General features: G+C 32.3%; 2 protein-coding genes across 2 annotated transcripts in view; one reads left to right on the top strand and one right to left on the bottom strand.

Annotated features, from left to right (window-relative positions):
* Positions 1 to 19,332, top strand: part of LOC146536774 (RNA helicase aquarius) — a 55,247-nt gene that overhangs the window by 20,779 nt on the left and 15,136 nt on the right. Inside the window, exons 7-13 of the mRNA XM_085189575.1 lie at positions 12,144 to 12,257; positions 12,450 to 12,553; positions 12,737 to 12,848; positions 13,107 to 13,320; positions 14,370 to 14,418; positions 14,797 to 15,032; positions 15,544 to 15,761. Coding sequence (XP_085045701.1) covers positions 12,144 to 12,257; positions 12,450 to 12,553; positions 12,737 to 12,848; positions 13,107 to 13,320; positions 14,370 to 14,418; positions 14,797 to 15,032; positions 15,544 to 15,761 — 1,047 coding nt within the window. The remainder of the gene's footprint in view (positions 1 to 12,143; positions 12,258 to 12,449; positions 12,554 to 12,736; positions 12,849 to 13,106; positions 13,321 to 14,369; positions 14,419 to 14,796; positions 15,033 to 15,543; positions 15,762 to 19,332) is intronic.
* On the bottom strand, positions 2,786 to 11,489 carry LOC146536775 (G-protein coupled receptor Mth2-like). The gene is made up of 8 exons (XM_085189579.1): positions 11,067 to 11,489; positions 9,720 to 9,887; positions 5,539 to 5,654; positions 5,354 to 5,432; positions 5,079 to 5,239; positions 4,622 to 4,760; positions 4,372 to 4,461; positions 2,786 to 3,479 (listed from the first exon to the last, which is right to left on the bottom strand). The coding sequence occupies exons 1-8, from the start codon at positions 11,336 to 11,338 to the stop codon at positions 3,251 to 3,253; spliced, it is 1,254 nt and encodes a 417-aa protein (XP_085045705.1). The 5' UTR covers positions 11,339 to 11,489; the 3' UTR covers positions 2,786 to 3,250.

Genomic DNA, 19,332 nt, shown 5'->3' with positions numbered 1-19,332 from the left:
ATTGTAGTGTACTGTCACGGCTCACATCCAGGACCAGCCTCCATGGCTGATGATGTATGCCGATGACATTACACTCATTGAAGAGAAGCAACTGATGCTGGAGCGTAAAGTGAACCTCTGGAAGGGTGCGCTCGAGAACGGCGGTCTTAAACAAAATGTGTCGAAGACCGAATACATAGCCTGAGGGAACCCAGACCCGAGCACTGTCCTTATAGGTCCTGAGCCAGCCGTTAAGTTGGAAAAGTTTCAAGTACCTTGGATCCGTTATGCATGAGTCTGGAGGCATCGATCACGATGTCCATGGCTGGATAAACGCTGCCTGGGCCAAATGGTGGGAGGTTATTGGTATGGTCTGCGACCGCAGCATACCACCCAAGCTCAACGGGCTGATATATAAGAGCATCATCTGACTGGTTCTATTATACGGCAGCGAATGTTGGCCAGCACTATCTCGGCACGCTGAGGAGCTTCACGTCACGGAAATGAAGATGCGGTTTGACGCATTCGAGGTAGTCTTGGGTTCTATGACGTAGCGGATAAGCTCCAAGAGCGTGGCCTAAGATGGTATGGCAATGTTGCGCGCCGGCGTTCGCCCATTCGACGATGTAGCCCATTATAAATGCCATGGTATGTTTACAATCACCTCTGCTGGCGGCACAATCTTCCCAGATTACGTATAAACTTATTGCTTCTTTTCATTGCATTCTAAGCTGCAATAATATGGTTTAATACATGCGCGGTGTTCTGCTGTAATCTACATTTGGCAATACATACATATCCTACTCTTAACTTATACGTACGCAATAGTACGCATCATGACCATAACTCTCTCTTGCCGATCTTCAATAATCACAATAAAAATATTATTCAGATATACATATATAAAAATATTAAAAATCTTCATTAAAAAAAATTAGTGCATGCTCAACTTACTGCATGTATTTAGTTATATTATTATTATATTATTTTCACTTATAAAACAATCTTACTACTTTGAACTTGAATAAAAATGTTGGTACTTTTAATGCAAATAGCGTTACCTACAATATGAAACTAGTTAGGTTACATTGCAGTTTTAAATAATTAATTTCAAATAAAATAACGTAAGATAGTTATTATCTATACCCCAAATTGACATAATATTACTAGTTAGACAACAAAACTTACCTTCGCATTTTTACTCCTCGCATTTCTGCGGCGACGAAATCACTATTTTCCGATAAATAATCGGCAACCATAAATCCATCTATTACAGGTAGGTTATTCGATTGACCTTTTTCGAATCCTTCATCCATTTTAATTAATTGTATTAACACTAAACACAAGCGAGTAACAAACAAACAAAGTACTGCGCGAGATCTCCTATCACCGTTGGCGACTAGTGAGTTCTGCCAGACCTGTGACGTCACCGCCGGCCGCGGGACTACTAGCGGCATTTGAAATTTTTGCAAACTTCAAATGCCTGTAAAATCATAACTACTTGGTTATTTTTAATGAAACAAAAACTAGTGTATTTGTATACGTAAAAACTTTACTGTAACGGACTTTGAAGCATTATTTCATACCTATTACCATTCCTCATTGTATAACTATAAAACTTATCAACGTTATCTCCAGATGGAGCCGGCAATGAACGACTTACATTTGAAATGTAGTTGTCAGAACAGTCGATAGATGTCGTTTATAATTACATTTAAAATAAAAAAATTATACAAACTACACGCACACAGCTGGGTACGTAGAAGGGACCCAGTGTTAAGGCACTCCATTCCTCACTTTCCGCCAAATTCTGGAGGCATTGCGTGTTGAGTAAGAGAATCAACGCCGTGCCTTACCTTGACACCGGAGCAAAGAAATAGAAACCCACGACTGCCTCTATATATATTTTTTTATTTGTTGTATTATTATGTATATTTTATATTTAATACACCACCCACTTTTATATGCTTAACTCCAAAAGTTCCACCTAAAGGTTGGTGCTTGGAAGAGATTGCTATAAACTAGAAGGCCGCCTTGTACTTTTCGATTTTTTTAAAGTTTATATGTTTTAAAAAATATTTTATTTTTAGAAGAATTTACGATATACATATGGACCGTTTATTTTGAAAGTGGTGTAAGTCCATTTTTGAGAAAAATGAGTTATCACGTAATTCATGCTTAATTTAATGTATTTTTTTTATATATAACTAGTCCGTGTTTAATTTCTCAAAAAAAAACCCACATTTTGAACAACTTAAAATCGGTCGGTAAATGAAATTGCATAATCATCGACATACTAACCTTTAATTTTCTCGAAACAAAAGAAAATGGACTTACACCACTCCAAAATAAACGGTCCATATATATTACAATAAAGCTTCAAAATAAATGCGTTGGTATAAATATTACTGGACTAGCCTAGTTTTCGCGAATACTCTTGTAAAAAATCTTTATTGATTATATTATAATTACGTTAAACATATTTAATTCTACTGACATATTACACAGTATTACATTAAGTTTAATTATTATTTAGGTATTTTTGTTTAGGTTTACAATAAGGCGCACACATTTATAAGCAATTTTTTTATTTAGATATATATACATTATAAAACTATAATAATAATACTTATTCTATTGACTATACTTTATGACATTATATGTTTATAGAAAATATAGAATTTGAGTTTTACCAATACGTGAAGGTCAAAAATTATATATTGCTTATCTATGTCAAAGTTCGAACTGACATAGAATTTCCATATATCTTAATCGTTTTAAAGAAGAATACAAAAAAAATCTGGATGTTCTTAACATTTAATAAATAAAAAGACAGAAAATGTTTTTCTTTATCTATCTTAAAAAGATAACATGTTATAAACATTGTACAATATATATATTTTTGTTATAAAAATTACTTATTCAAAGTTAAAAGCGTCAAGTCTTCGTTGTACTGAACACGTTTGTATTTAAAGCACTACTATACAATAGTATAATATATTAGAAGATACATCTAGTTCCTAATAATAATCATAACAACAACAAACGCCCATAAAACAACAAACATCAATAAATATTTTTTTTTTCTTAAGACTTTTTAATAAGTAGATTATGATTTGACCATATATCCTGACCTGGTTAGTTCTGGAAAGCCTCAAATTCTTATCTGATTCGAAATAATTCGTATTCTCTTCGCCAGCCATCGTTAGTTCGCGCACCACATCTCGTTCCGTAAGAATATAACACAGTAGTGATACCAGCCAAGTTCACTTTATTTCAATATATCTGTTTGTCTCATAGGCCTCTCGTCTAAATCAACGTCCGTATGCTGAACAACGTCTTCTTCATCATCGCCTATAGCCAGATGGCGCTCCACAAATCCCGATATGCAATCTAGCCAGCCTTTTTCCGCCATAGCTTTTATTACACGCTTTCTAAGTACTACTAGCAATAAAAATATTAATGGTCCTTGCAACGTGTTGATTATGTCCAGCAGAACCCTATAGAAATAAAAAAATATATATTATTTATGATAATTACTTTGACTATTGTAATGTACGTTGGGGTAAGATCGGTGATGGGTAAGACCGCACTGATCTTGCCGGATAATTAGGTATAATTTTTTGATGTTGGTCACACTGATCGCGACGCCATTTTATGTCGACTTGGCGATTAGCTACCACAAGCTTTGATAATTAAACGAAACAAATTTATTTTCATAATTTATGGTGAAGAAAAATCAGTCGTAATCGTTCATAAACAAAAATGTTATAACTGTCAATGTAAAGTTTTTTTTGGGGGAAATTACTACAATATCTGTTATTCAATTGGCTGAAACCCAAAGTAATTCAGACTAGGAAATAAATAATTGTGTAGTTTTAGCGAATATAGCCGCCGCGGGTCGCTAGTATTTTAATACATGTATTTGTATTTTAATTAAATAAAACGTGGCGTCAAGTTTCCTTCGCACATCACACAATTCTCGTAGTTATCTTTAGATAGAATTAAGTATCTTATTGTCAGGTTATTCTTTGCTAAATACAGGTTCGTAAAGCTATAAATAACTGTCTTTTAACATTCTTTATATATAATATCGATTCTGTAGAAAATTACAAAAACGAGACAGGTTTTAATGTAGGTATTATTATTTCCCAAAAAAGGCAAATGCCACGAAGATTGACATCACACAAATTACACTTGGAGTACCTACCTAACTGATTACTTTGCGTAACTTGTCAAAGTAACAGTTGCAACCTAGATTTTTTATGAATTTATATTAAAAATATTACTCAATATCTTTTCTCCTTGTGCTAAATACATATTATAGCAGACAAAGAGAAGATAAGATGTTAATAACCTAGTAAATATTACAAAGAAATAGCTTTTAATTACCATATAATGTGAGTTACCATAACCGAACTTATCATTTCAAATATCCATGGCAATCCCATAATTACGAACATACGCACTGTCAACACGAACCTGAAAATAAAAAGCAAAAGATAATAACAGAGTCTGTTTGTAAACGCGACTGCTGTCGTTTCGATGGAGAATATCAGGGATACAAATTATTATTCTTTTATATGCGGGATACAGCGGGAATTTTCATTATGAATGTTACAATAATTTTTTACATACTTACTTGTATCTTAATGCTTTTATATGACTAGAAGCGAAAGTATTACAACACAGGTGTATTGAAATGTAGGCAAATATACAAAGATTTGCTAGAATTAGAATCGTCATTACACTGTACATATAGTACCATTGTTGGTGTTTATCTGAAATGAAACAAAATTATTATTAGTTATTAAAACTCGTCGATTCTAAATAAAATATGGAAACTATATTTTTAACGAAAATATTTTTTTTGTCTTCAAAGAAGAGTCAGTCGTGAATGTGGCTAATTTGTTACAAAAATATATTTATATGGCAGAAACAGCAACAGTGGAAAATGCGAGAGACGAAATAATAAAAACTAGTAAGATTTATTATTGCTTTTTCTCATAAAAATCTAAATGTCTTCCTCTCGTAAATAACTTCGCTCTTTGCATATAAACGGTATAGAGCATGAATTTTAAATATTTAAAAATATTTACCATAAAACCAACACGTGTTAAGACCAATACCAGGCCTGGTATGTTCGCCTGGGTGATAATTGACGATAACCATGATAACAGTTAACACAATAGGGACGCCCCAAGAGTATAAAGCGTACCAAATGTACGGTTTCCAGCGATAGTCGGCTATAGTTGACCGTCTGCAATTCAAAATCAATATATCGATTTTATTATCTTTCGATATATTCTTATCGATTGTAAATAGTAATATATCTAAATACATGTAATAATATAACTAAACGTGTGTTGTTTACCTTATGCTTATAAGTATTTGTATCGATATTGAATTCGTCCAAAAGAAACTCGCAAGAAAAAATAAATAAACGAAGAATCCTAGAAAGAAAAATAAATATGTAAATTATATTAAAAATGTTCCTCTTACGTATTATTTTATTAATTATTTGAAGCTTTGCACATAAATGAATAAAACTAACGTTACCTCTTACTGCACATAACGTCATATCCTCGTACTCCATTAACTTTAATATAGATAAGATAGCCATACCAATAGCCAAGCTCGCACAAAAGCTTATTATACTCTTGCCTTGAATGTCTCTGAAAAACAAAATAGATTGAATTAAACATTTTGATTATTTTTTTAAATTATATATAAAAGTATTGTAGCGTACTTTACTATTTTTCATTTTAAACAACTTTCAGGATTGTCTACAGAACTTGGCACTCATTGAAATATAAATTATCCCATCAAAAACATAAATGTAAAATGAAAGCCAAGTTCTGTAATAAAACGTATGCTTTCAGCGATAAAAGAAGTGAGATGTAAATGTATGCCAAGTTCAATGGTCAGCCCTGAAATTTATTTTTAACAATATAAAATATTTTATAACAACTGAAAAAGCCCATTCTTCTTACAACTTGGAGACTTTATTTATGTGTAATATCTGACTTGGCTAGTTTTCATATGAATTTACAATAGAATCTGAATAGAATAGAATTTGAATATGTTCATTTATATCGATGTAAATTAATTTGAAAACTAGCCAAGTCAGATATTACACATAAATAAAGTCTCCAAGTTGTAAGAAGAATGGGCATTTTCAGTTGTTATAAAATATTTTATATTGTTAAAAATAAATTTCAGGGCTGACCATTGAACTTGGCATACATTTACATCTCACTTCTTTTATCGCTGAAAGCATACGTTTTATTACAGAACTTGGCTTTCATTTTACATTTATGTTTTTGATGGGATATCATTACTTTTTGTACAGAAATTATAAGTAGGAAGGTTAATAATGTAATCAATATCAAAATATTCTTTATTCAATTTGCCCATTACAAGTACTTTTCCTATAGGGAGCTACTACGGCAAGAAACTCAAGAGTTGCTCTTTTTAAATCATAGTTTAGAGTAAGCGCTTCATAGGACATTTCTCTTCGCCGAATAAACCAAGTAGGACAACATTGTGATAATACACTTCTATCTTAATGTTGTACAAATCTACTGCAGCCTTTATTTCGTAAGTAGCTCCGTACGTAGTTAAGCAAAGCATGTCTTCTTTAAAAGAGTAAGGATTCCCGTTTCGAGCGCTAGTGTAGATACTTAAATCATTCCAGTTACGACATACGTACTCTACTATAGTCTGGCGCAATTTATTAGTTTGTTGTATATCAATACGCTCAAACGAAGAATATGCAATAGCATGGAAGAGACAGCTCCCATCGGGAGGCATTGGAACAATTCGGTGTAAGTTCTTGTTTCAACCACAAGCAATTCTATTGAACGACTCATTGTTCAACATGTCTTGGAAAAAATATAAACAATAAGTTTATTAAGTGCTGACGGTACCAATCTGAATTGATATGATCCCAAGGTCGACTTCGTTCTCTGCCGTTTTCACATGTGTTCCTAAAACCAGTAAAATCATGAAACCCAGGCCAAAAAAACCATTAAAATATGAGCGCCTTCGTACAATAAAATATATCTAATATAATTAAGTATTTACTTTTTTATTATGGTCAATAATATTATGTTTTATTACTCTTAAGACGATATTTAATTATATATGAAAATAGATTATATTTATCTATGAATCTCGACTATAGTTTTTATTTTGTTGATTAAATGACAGTTGTCAGATTAGAAAGTAATTAATGTATGCTGCGTTTAGAAATCTGATATATTTATTATTTTTTTTTTCTAATTTTATTATTTTGTTGGAATAACTCAACACGCAATGCCTCCAGAGTTCGATGGAAAGAGGGGAACTGAGTGTCTTAACACTAGGTTCCCTCTGTCTACCCCGCTATGTGTGGGATACATCGTAAAGCGGATTTATTTATTTTTTATTATTTTGTTTAAGTAATTTTTAATTTTCTCTTTTTTACTCTTATTTTTTTTATTAACAATTACTTAAATTTTTACTGTTAATAATTACTTTATAATTACTTCTGTTAAGATAGCTGGTAGGCTGACAATATATTAAATTAAAAATCAAACCAGCTTCACGCTGTATCCCGCACACAGCAGAGTAGACAGAGAGAACCTAGTGTTAAGACACTCAGTAACTCCACCTTCATCGAATTCAGGAGGCATTGCGTGTTGAGTGGCGGAACTCAATGCCGCGCTTTGCCTTGGTGGAAATATAATTTTTAATAAATATTTCAATTCCTCGAGTGGGAATCGAACTAACAACCAGTCGGTTTTACAGACACACTTTGTGCCCCTGTGCCACGACTGACCTTACAGATAGTATATTATTATTAAATTTTATATATATATCTATCAATATAATTATTATTTTTATATTTATATTTTAGTGTATTTTTTTTCTGTTTTAGGGTTCTGTACCTCGAAAGCAATAAAACAGAACCCTTATAGGATCTTATATAGGACTTAGTACTTAAATGTTGTAATAATAATTTAATTTCAAATACGTTAATCAACTATGCAAATACTCTTAGTATAATAAGTACTAAAACATATGTTTAAATTATAATAAATAATAATGAAGGATGTTAATCCATTTATTATTTATATATATAAAAGGACTTGTCCTCACTGACTGAGGTAAGACGCACGCACAGCCGTAACCGCTGTGCGTAGAAACGTGAAATTTGAACAGATGTTTACTTTCGTAATCTGGACATCCACTAAGAAGGGATTTTAAAAATTATAACCCTAAAGGGGTGAAATAGGGGTTGTAAGTTTGTATGGAATTTTTTTTAAATCGGCACCGATTTTTATAAAATTTGAAATTCGGACTCTTAAAAGTATTTAATTGAACACATGTTTCATGGTTTTCTAGAATTCAATCCCTAAAGGTGTAAATAAGGGGTTGAAAGTTTGTATGGAAAAATCTTCAAATCGCCACCGATTTTTATAAAATTTGAAATTTCGACACTTAAAAAAATTTCATTGAACACATGTTTCATGGTTTATTAGAATTCACCCCTAAATAAGCTAGCGAAGCTGCGCGCGTCCGCTAGTATTTTTATATGTTTACGTGAAACCCTTGAAGTCCACATGATGACAGGCTTTCTCAGGACATAAATTAGAGTCATTTTCAGCTACCAATGGAGACATATCTTATCTTAAAATATACTTGAAAGCATCGTGTTGTTTTAAATGGCTTACGTAAGTAATAGTGAAGTTAGTCTACAAAACAAATAAAATATTTACTAACGTGTGACATAAATAAAAGCAACAATATATAAATAATGCATTGCTCTTATATTATGCCAGGCGCTACACTATAAGTAAATGTGCCTAATTGAATCTAAAAAAAAAAAAAGAAAAATTATAAGAAAATATTAAAAAAATACTAGTTTCGGATTTTTCCCTTGATATACACCCAATTACTTAACCGGATGCTAAATTTCACCATTCTAGGTCATCTGGAACTTGGTTAACATTAAGGTCTATAGGTCAGTCACCCCCCTAAAAATTTACGATTTTTGGACGTCATTATCTAAATAACTGTTTGAGCTGTGTTTATGAAATTTTATGCACGTATACAGGTAGGGGGTCTTAATATTTGAGCCAAATATGACAGGTTTAGGTGGAATAGTTTTTGAGTTACGAATAGGTAAAAAGTGGCTTCAAATGGTTCGTGTAAAATAACACACGGTGCTGCTCGCCAGTTCTGAAACCCAGAACTTGGCACGCGCTTCCGCGCGTTTTAAATTTAATTGACAAAGTTGGACTTATCTTACTTATATGGATATATATCATTCCATGAAGATTGAACTAGACTTCCATTTGTTAAATAATGTTTTTTTTGCCAGATTTCAAATACAATTTGAATCTGACAAGTATCGATTCTGCGAATTTCAATGAAGTCTTTTTTATTTTTGGAATACTTAACGATCCAATCGAGTCATTGTATAAGTTATAACTCTATTGAAACCAGTAATAAATTACGAGACAGACAACAAAACTTAAAACGAAAAACCTCGACCTAATGTACCTATTTTCATTGACCGGAATTGACAAGAAAAAGTATTGTGGCTTGTAACTTCCGTTCTTGGCATGTTAGAAAACCTTGGTCAATCTACTGACTATTGCCATTTTATTAGAAGAATACTGTCGGTAATATTCTTCTATAGTTAATTCATTGCATTAAAGGATGTATAATAATTGTAATAAATATAAAATTACCTTAATTTTGGCAATGAACTGTACACAATAACTGTCAGAGTTAGGAAAATGACAGAAACTATCAGGCAATATCCTAGGACGCTATCGTCTATAATCTGTTCTTCTTCCGTTGAGCACACCACCACAAGTCTTTCTTTAAATGTTTCAGTCTCGTTCGCGACGCAAAATCTGGAATGACAATTTATTATTTTAATACATCTTTTTATTATTCATATATGGACCTCGGTTATGCGGATTCGCGATTATCCGGACTATCAACTGCGATGTTTATTTTATACAACTTACTACAATGAGACCTAAGTAATTTTATATGTACGTAGGTAAATGTGTACATAATTTATGTGTGTATAAATTGTATGTTGGAAAATTTTAATAATTTCTAAATAAACGTTGATATGTAGGTACATATTGTTTTTAATAGATATATAACAATTTTGTGCTACGTTTGCACAAAACCAGATTTTCTTTATATATTCGATTATCCGGATGACTAACGACAACAATTAGTCCGGTTAATCGAGTTTTTACTGTATCATAAAAAATGTTAAGTACCAATTGTCATAATAAAGGTAAGTAAAAACGGAGTTTAACACTAGGTCACCATGGTATTACAGGGTATACCTCTAAATATCGTTTTTCAACTGCACACTATCCCGCATTAGCGGTGTTGGTAGTGGGAACCTAGTGTTTAGACACTGCGTTTTCCTCTTACCGCCGAAGTTTCAAGGCATTGCGTGTTGAGTGGCAGAATTCAACGTCCTTTGCCTTATTGCTTTGCCAGAGTGAAGAAATTAAAATACTTATATATAAATAATAATTAATTTCTTCAGAAGGAATCGATCCCACAACTGCCTACACTCGCACGCTTGTGCTACAGTGCCACAGCGGCCTCTGTATCTCCCATGTTTATATTGTTTTATGTGTAGACGTGAAATAATAATAATTGTTAAAGTAATTAATATTTGTTTATTTCCCACATGTCATCTTAGGTTCTTTCTTATTTTTTTTACATTTTTAAAGTATTATTCTACAGTTAAGAAAGAAAAATTTTTTTTTTAGAAACATAGAAATTTTAAAATCAATCCTGTTATGTTAAATTCTTCTTTTTTGACAAAATGAAAGTTTTAAAGTTTCCAAAAAAATCAGAGGCTGATTTGTAAGTAAAGTTCACTCTAAAATTCTAATTTTCTCAAGTTTAAGTCGGTTTCGTATACATTACCAAAACACCAATGGGTACATGAATACTTCCTAAATTTATATCTATTTGATCTTTTTTTGAATGAACCGATAAAAAAAATTATAAAAAACATTGGAAGTTTTAGAAGATAATAAAAAATATAAACTTACGCATCATGATCCAAGTACGTTCGAAGTCCATTGAAATCAACAGTTAGTTGTCCTTCATCATTTATCTGGAAGTCCAAAAAAGAGTTGGGCACAATATCTCTCTTCTCGCACAACAGACCTGTAGGTGTTGTTACATTAGTGTCAATATTTGTGCAGTTATAGCCGTCATCAGATAGGACACTCCGTGGCTGAGGACAGCACATGGCTATTTCAGGATCACTCAAAACCATAGTGAAAGTCATAGAAAATAATATTATAATAAATAACTTCATGGTTCATTTATTGTTTGTTATGCACACACACACATTTGTATATATATATAGCTTTATATATATTTTTAGTTACTATAGCTAGGTTATATTTTCTTAGTGTAAATGTAAACGACCGACCGCGACGCGAGCGCTAGCGCTTTTGAACATTTTAAGGTAGGCAGTGTTATGTTCAAGACAGTTCAGCACTCATGTATCCTGTATAACGTGTCCATTTGTACACGTTATACAGGATACAATGTAAACAAAAACATGTCTTAATTAAATATGTTTAATTCATATATATTGCTGTATAGGCCGTAGTGGCGCAGTGGCACAAGGGTGTGATTGTAACGCGATCGTTGTGAGTTCGATCCCCACTCGAGGAAGCGAAATATTTACGCATATTTATATTTCCGTTTGTTCGCTCTGGTATAGAGGCAAAAGCGCGACGTTGAGTTCTGCCACTCAACACGCAATGCCTCTAGAGTTCGGCGGAAAGTGGGGAACGGAGTGTATTTTATACTATATTCCCTCTGCCTACCCAGCTGTGTGCGGGATACAGAAAAGCTGATTTTTTAAATAAATTGCTGGATTTTAGTATGATTTTAACAACATCGCTAGATATTGAGAAACTTGAAATTATTATAAACTCTCCGGTTATTTACCACTGAATTTCTCAAAGCTATAACTCATATAAATATTATGATGATGATTTAAGACATGTGGAACCTTTCATAATAGCAAATCATTCATTAACGAAATAATTTCTTTTCATAATACATTCATTAATGAAAAATTTAAATTATAATAATTTATATTGTTACAGTTGATGACGATGCTCAAATTCTACGCTCGCTTCGAAATTAGCGACGAAACAGGAGATCCGATGACGGACAGAGATATGGCTTTACAACACTATTCAAGAATCACCTCGTTACAGGTTATCTTTTATTTTCTGTTTAACCTTATTATTTATTAAATATATGCCAATTATGATAATAATTAAAAAATGTTTTTATATTATTATCGTATAGGTAATTGGTAGGTTATAAGGTTTCCAATCTAGTAGGTAATATTTATAGCGCCAAAGTAAAAAAAGACGTTTAAATTTTATAATTTAATTTTGTTACAGAAAGCCGCCTTTGCAAAATTCCCAGACTTGAGATTGTTTGCGCTAGCCAACGTCGCGAGTGTTGATACAAGAGAGACTTTGCAGAAACATTTCGGCAACTTGAGGTAAACTCCATATACCTGGAATTAGTAATACATTTTAATTTATATATAGATTTTCGATTGCAAAACATATTGTTGGTATATTAAATTTAGATTTGCATATTTAAATATAAGAAATAATAAGAAAATGTTTTATTATTATAACATAATAAAGCTATAACATATATTTTTTTGTTTATTTTTAAGCGATAAAGCGTTACGAGCGATTGCAACATATTTGAACCTAGTACCACCTGAAGGCAAAGAGGATGAAGCGTCATGGCACCGACTGGACAAAGTCTTTTTAAAAGAACTTCTAGTGAGTAGTTTACGTTATATTTATTACTCTAACAATATTTTTATTATTCAATTAATAATTTGTTAAAATTCTTCTTCTTGTCCACGGAAACGATTTAATTTGTTAATATTCAAAAATATATTCATATCCAGGATGGCTTTTCTACGACAAAGCGCGGCGTTTAGTTCCGCATCTTATTCCGCAATACAATGTCGCGAAAATGAAATCCCTCTATCAATCCTTTGCTAGCTTTTATTTATATGGCAATATTTTTTTTAGGTATCTCGACATGAACGGCGAATATCACAGCTGGAAGAGTTAAACTCTATGCCTCTTTACCCAACTGAAGACATCATTTGGGATGAGAACGTCGTACCCACGGAGATATATAGTGGTGAAAACTGTCTAGCATTGCCGAAATTGAATCTACAGTTCTTAACGCTGCATGATTACTTGTTGAGGAACTTTAATCTGTTTCGTTTAGAAAGTACATGTAAGTGAATATTTGAGGTTTAATAATATTTTCTTAATTAAAAATGAAGATTTATTTTACTTTATAAAATTATAACGATTATTACCGTTTCCCCATTTTGTTCTATTCTAAAGACCAAATAGTAAAGATACTGTATGTTTATTATAATGTCAACAACACCAATATTTACTTCATGCTGATAGGGGTTCTCAAACTCTGGGGCGTAGCGAAAGAACAAGATTTTTTTGATGAAAAGAAAATTTCTTTTCTCATATATCCATTCGCAGACACCCATCGATTTTATTATTAATATATATATGGATAGGCGTAGGTGTAGCGTAGAATATGACATCTCAATAATGATAATAGTACCAGAAGGGTACCGCACCCATTAGTTTCTATAGAATCCATAGTGTTGACTCTATGCACGACATGAGTGGGGGTTTCAATGATAGCATTTAGTGATTTCATGCCTCGTATGTTCAGGTACTTTATTATTACTTTGATTGATGGTTGTACATTTCTTAGAAACATTTAATTCTGAATCAGTTATTCCTCTTATACATCATTAATTTGACATTGAAGATTATCTTTCCTATATTTTGTTATATATAGTACATAAATATACAATATTTCATTATGCTGAATAAATAAACGATGTAATGTAATAAAAGCTTAGAAAACCCTATTTGCTTCTTTATTACTGCTAGAGTTAGAAAAGTGATCAGCTGTTGACGTTATTAATAAGAATTAGCTTACTTTCCATATTGACAGTTTCACTAGTATAAATGACAAGATGAGCTCGAAAGTCCATGTTAGCGTGAGACACTTATCACCCAAACATAGCATACTAACTATATTTAAAGTAAACAGCTCATATTATATATTTTTGCGTAAATTAGGAGCATGTACCTGATAAGTCTTGAGCATATTTGTAAAAGCTTATCAGCAGTTCAAACACTGTACGTTTAACTGCCGCAAGCGATAATAATAATTTTGAAATATGCCCTTATATGCATATATAAATTAATATCGTGCGTTTTAATAATTGTATATTTTTTCCACCTTAGATGAAATTCGTCAAGATATTGAAGATGCGGTTTACAGGCTGGCACCATGGTAAGTGGATTTTGAACAATTTCTTCTAAGACATAATTATTCCTATGAAGAAGAAGATGATGCTGTACTATAACGGTCTCCCCGTTATAGTACAGCATCATTGCGTCTGGTGGTAAACGCTATGGTTATTGGTTCTATTTCCACTCGGAGCAACGGATTATTTTCATTTCCTCACTCCAGTAAGACTCCTCCACTCAACGCCTCGAAAATTGGGGAGAAAGTGAGGACCAGCGTGTATTAACACTAGGTTTCCTCTACCTATCCTGCTGTACGCGGGATGCAAAAACGAAGCTAAAATATATATAGGTACCTATAATTATCTGTGATTGATATCTATTGTGTTAGAAATAATTTTCCCATAATTTTATTTAAATACAGGCATGCAGAAGACGGTAGTGTATATTTCGGTGGTTGGGCACGAATGGCTCATCCAATACAAAGTTTTGCAGTTGTTGAAGTGGCGAAACCTAATATAGGAGAAAAGGCACCGTCAAGAGTTCGAGCTGATGTCACCGTCACTTTGAGCGTGAAAAATGAGATTAAACAGGAATGGGAGAATCTCCGGAAACATGATGTTTGTTTCTTGGTGACCGTACGTCCAAATAAAGGAATAGGTAAGAGTTTTACAGATATATCTTTTCTCTTTTACAAGTTTTCTTGTATTTTTTGTTTTTTGTTTTGTTTGTATTCCACATACAATTGACGTGTTTGTGGCCAGATGTCATATGTTTATTAGAATATTTATTTTCTTAATTACTAATTCATTATGATTCAAAATTTTCCTGGTCACAATTCTTGTAAAGTTTATTAAAATGAATTAATATTTTCCAAATTATTGGAAAATGTGCCCGTCTGTAGTTTGAGGATATAGGTAGGTACCTATATCCTCAAGCAACATGACTACGTCAAAAATATTTTATTATCTAAATTTCAGGTATGGAGGCCAGTCGTGATGTAAACGTAACAGGTAGTGGATTCTATTGCCACTCGAGGAAATTATATATTTAATGTTTTAATTTTCTTCGCTCTGGTAATGAAAGCGCGACGTTGAGTTCCGCCACTCAACACACAATGCCTGCAAAAAGTGGGGAACGAAATAAACTTAAAATAAATTATTTTCCGTAGGAACAAAGTATGATTATAAAAAGAGCATGGTAGAACAAGCGGGTATTGTATACGTAAGGGGATGCGAAGTCGAGGGTATGTTGGACGCATCAGGACGGGTTATAGAGGAAGGTCCAGAACCAAGACCTGAGTTGGATGGAGATTCAAGAACTTTCAGGCTACTCCTGGATCCAAATCAGTATAGGTTAGATTTGGATAGAGCCAGCAAAGGGAAAGAAGTAAGTATTTGCTATTTTCTGTTAATCTTTTATTAGCTTTATTGTACAGTATATTTGCGTAGTATATCTGTTATCCTTACCAAGAAGAATAAGGTGTGAATATAATACTTTTAAATGTGTTTTTTAAATAGATCTTTGTGAATAATTACTTCTAAGATTTATATTTCAAACTTATATGAAAACGGCGAATGATGAATGGCGGTTCTCACCGCAAATTATCTAATAGGAACGGGAAAACCTTTATTCCTGCGCGTAAATTTGAACTCATAACAATTACTTATCAAACTACGTCAAAACTACGTCATATACATAGTTTAAATACGATTTGAAACTAATATGGACTCAACGGGATTCAAACTAAAATGTACTCGACGGGATTTAGGCTTTATATCTTAAACTGTGGCTTTCTGTCATTTAAGGAACAATGCCAATACTATATTTAGTTTGACAGGTTAAAATAAATAACTCCTTTTATAGTAGTAAGGGATATAAGCGATGACGTCACCGTTGTAGTTGACGCAATGAACGCTCTGTACTGAGACATAATAATCAATTAGCTAATATATATATGGTTAAACCTGAACGTTTATGTATGTATTATATGTACGCAATCATTCTTAATATACAATATGTTAATGAAACGCCCATTTTTATTATCTATATAATTTATTGTTGTATTGATTCTTAATTAGGTAACTGTAGTGCGGTGCGACAGCGTCGGTCTGTTATCGGTGGTACTGGGTTCGATTTCCATTGGAGAAATATTCTAAATAAATTCATATTCTCGCTCCAGACTTGAGCTCAACACATAACCCCGTGGCTGCCCCGAATTTAGTAATAGATGAGGATTTTTATTATTTACAAGTCCTTTTATATATATAGATTATAAGTATTTTCCCGAGTAAATGCAGTAAAGTTCAGAAAGCCTAGATTGGAGGCTGGAGGCGACTAGGACGTTTCTTCCTGTGGACATATGGGCAGAATAAACCGAAAAGCTGAAGTTATTCCTAATTTCTTTATTATATAGTAAGATGGGTTCGTCATAATTTCTCAGTGCAATACTAAGTTTAAAAGCAACAAAATCGATTGCGTAAGCCATATGCTTCACTTAAAACTATATACAGCCTTTTAACTTTTCGATTTTATTTCTTGATAAGATTCGGTATTTAACGATTGAAATAAATACCTAGCCATCTGGCGACCAGTTGGCGCTTGCATTACCATATATTGTTTTTATTTAAATTGTTATTGTTTAACTTTAGATATACTGTTAAGAATAACAAAACTCTTCTCATAATATGGGAGATATATATCAATTAAAAGTAACTGTTTTAAATTTATGTCATAACACAAATACTTCTGAAACATTTTAAAATATTATTCATGCATAAGGATTATAAATAGTAATTTCTTATTTGCTTACCGTAATAAAAGACGAAGAAATACTGAAATCCATACCTATATTATAAATTCGAAAGTAACTCTGTCTGTCTCTCTGTCTGTCTGTCTTTTACGCAATCAGGGCCAAACCGCTAATTTAATTGTGATAAAATACTCATATAGAGATACTTGAGGGTCTCGTGATGAACATAGGATACTTTTTTTTTCTCATATTTGTAATATTTTCGATATATACCCATATATTAAAATGCTTATTAACTTTACATGCAATTTATTCCGCCATGTTAATAACATCGCCATGTTAATAGCGTTGCTAAGCAACGATTTGCAAAGTTTGTTGTTATAAAACGTCACCCAAAATGAGCTTGCTTAACGCATCTCTCTATTGAAAACTGAAAATAATTTCATAAATATATTTAATAAATATTGGTATAGTTCAAGCAGGCGTAACCGCGTTCGGGTCCCCTAGTTATTTATAATTAGAAATATGTATTCCCGAAAAAGATATTTTCATTGATATGATAACGCTGAACTAGATATAGGTAATTAATATATTAAACTGTTTATCTGTAACCTAATTTGAATTATTTTTTAATATTAAATAATAAAATAAAGTTCAGCCATCCCTATTTTTTTTTACATTCAGAGATTACAGAATCACAACGGCATCTGCGAGCTAAATTTATCGTCAGTTGGAAAATACGTCGATAAAACATGCTGATCTATAACACTTGGTCGAAAAAAATGTTTGCTTCCAGAGAGTACTTAAAACTAGCTGGTGAAGGTCAATGTTTCAAAATTTGTTTATTAATAGACCACCGACGATCTCTGTGGTGTTCGAGGAAATCCTGCTTGTGGAAATTTTGTGGAGAAATTTTACTGTACCGTCTTTCCTTTTCCTGTCTTCTCTTATTTTTCCGGATATTTCACTCTTCTCGGAATCTTTATCCGAATTTATATCAATTATATACCGTAAAGCTAAAAAACTATGTTTTCTTCAATTCTTTTTATTTTTAAATATTTATCGAGTTTAATAAGTAGTTGTGTAATTAGAGCAAACTTTTAATATTCCTAATGCGTAATTGCTATTGTATGAATATTCAATTGACTCTCTGATGAAACCGCTGAATGCAATTGTTATGAGTTCAAATCCCACTAGGGGAAATATTTATATTATTTTATCGTAATTGCAGCATAGGACCTACACATTTTGCAAAATTGATGGAAATTAAGAAACCAAATCCACACCTATTTTTTTAAATTGACAAAAAAATATATATAAAATTAATAAATATTTAAAATTAAATTCAACCTTTACACCTCTTGCGATGGCAATTTTTAGAACTTCACAATAAAATATTTTCGAAGCTAAAAATTATAGGTAAAAAAAGCCCTGCGTTAAGTTCCGCCACTCAAAGCGCAATACCTCGGAAAAATTTGCGAAAAGTGGATGTCGGATTGTCTTAACTAGGGGGACCTAGGTTCCCTCTGCCTACCATGTACATATATAGGGGACTAGCGGACGCGCGCAGCTTCGCTAGCTTATTTAAGGGTGAATTCTAATAAACCATGAAACATGTGTTCAAAGAAATATTTTTAAGAGTCTAAATTTCAAATTTTATAAAAATCGGCGGCGATTTGAAGATTTTTCCATACAAACTTTCAACCCCTTATTTGCATCCTTAGGGGGTGAATTCTAGAAAACCATGAAACACATATTCAATTAAATATTTTTAAGAGTCTAAATTTCAAATTTTATAAAAATCAGTGGCGATTTAAGAATTTTCCCATACAAACTTTCAACCCCTTATTTGCACCCTTAGGGGGTGAATTCTAGAAAACCATGAAACATGTGTTTAATTATATACGTTTAAGAGTCTGAATTTCAAATTTTATAAAAATTGGTCACGATTGAAAAAAACCTATACAAACTTTCATCCCCTTATTTGCACCCTTAGGGGGAGAATTCTAGAAAACGATGAAACACGTGTTCAATTAAATACTTTTAAAAATCTAAATTTCAAATTTTATAAAAATCAGTGCCGATTTAATTTTTTTTCCATACAAACTTTGAACCCCTATTGCACCCCTTTAGGGTTAAAATTTTTTCAAAATCCCTTCTTAGTGGATGTCCAGATTACGAAAGTAAACTTTTGTCCAAATTTCACGT

This window comes from Heliconius melpomene, chromosome 8 (assembly GCF_056956725.1).
Source record: "Heliconius melpomene rosina isolate 202511_hmr_F chromosome 8, ASM5695672v1, whole genome shotgun sequence".
In the NCBI taxonomy this organism is placed as follows: domain Eukaryota; kingdom Metazoa; phylum Arthropoda; class Insecta; order Lepidoptera; family Nymphalidae; genus Heliconius; species Heliconius melpomene.
Note: the sequence above shows the minus strand (reverse complement) of the source record. Positions and strands in the feature narration are given on the sequence as shown.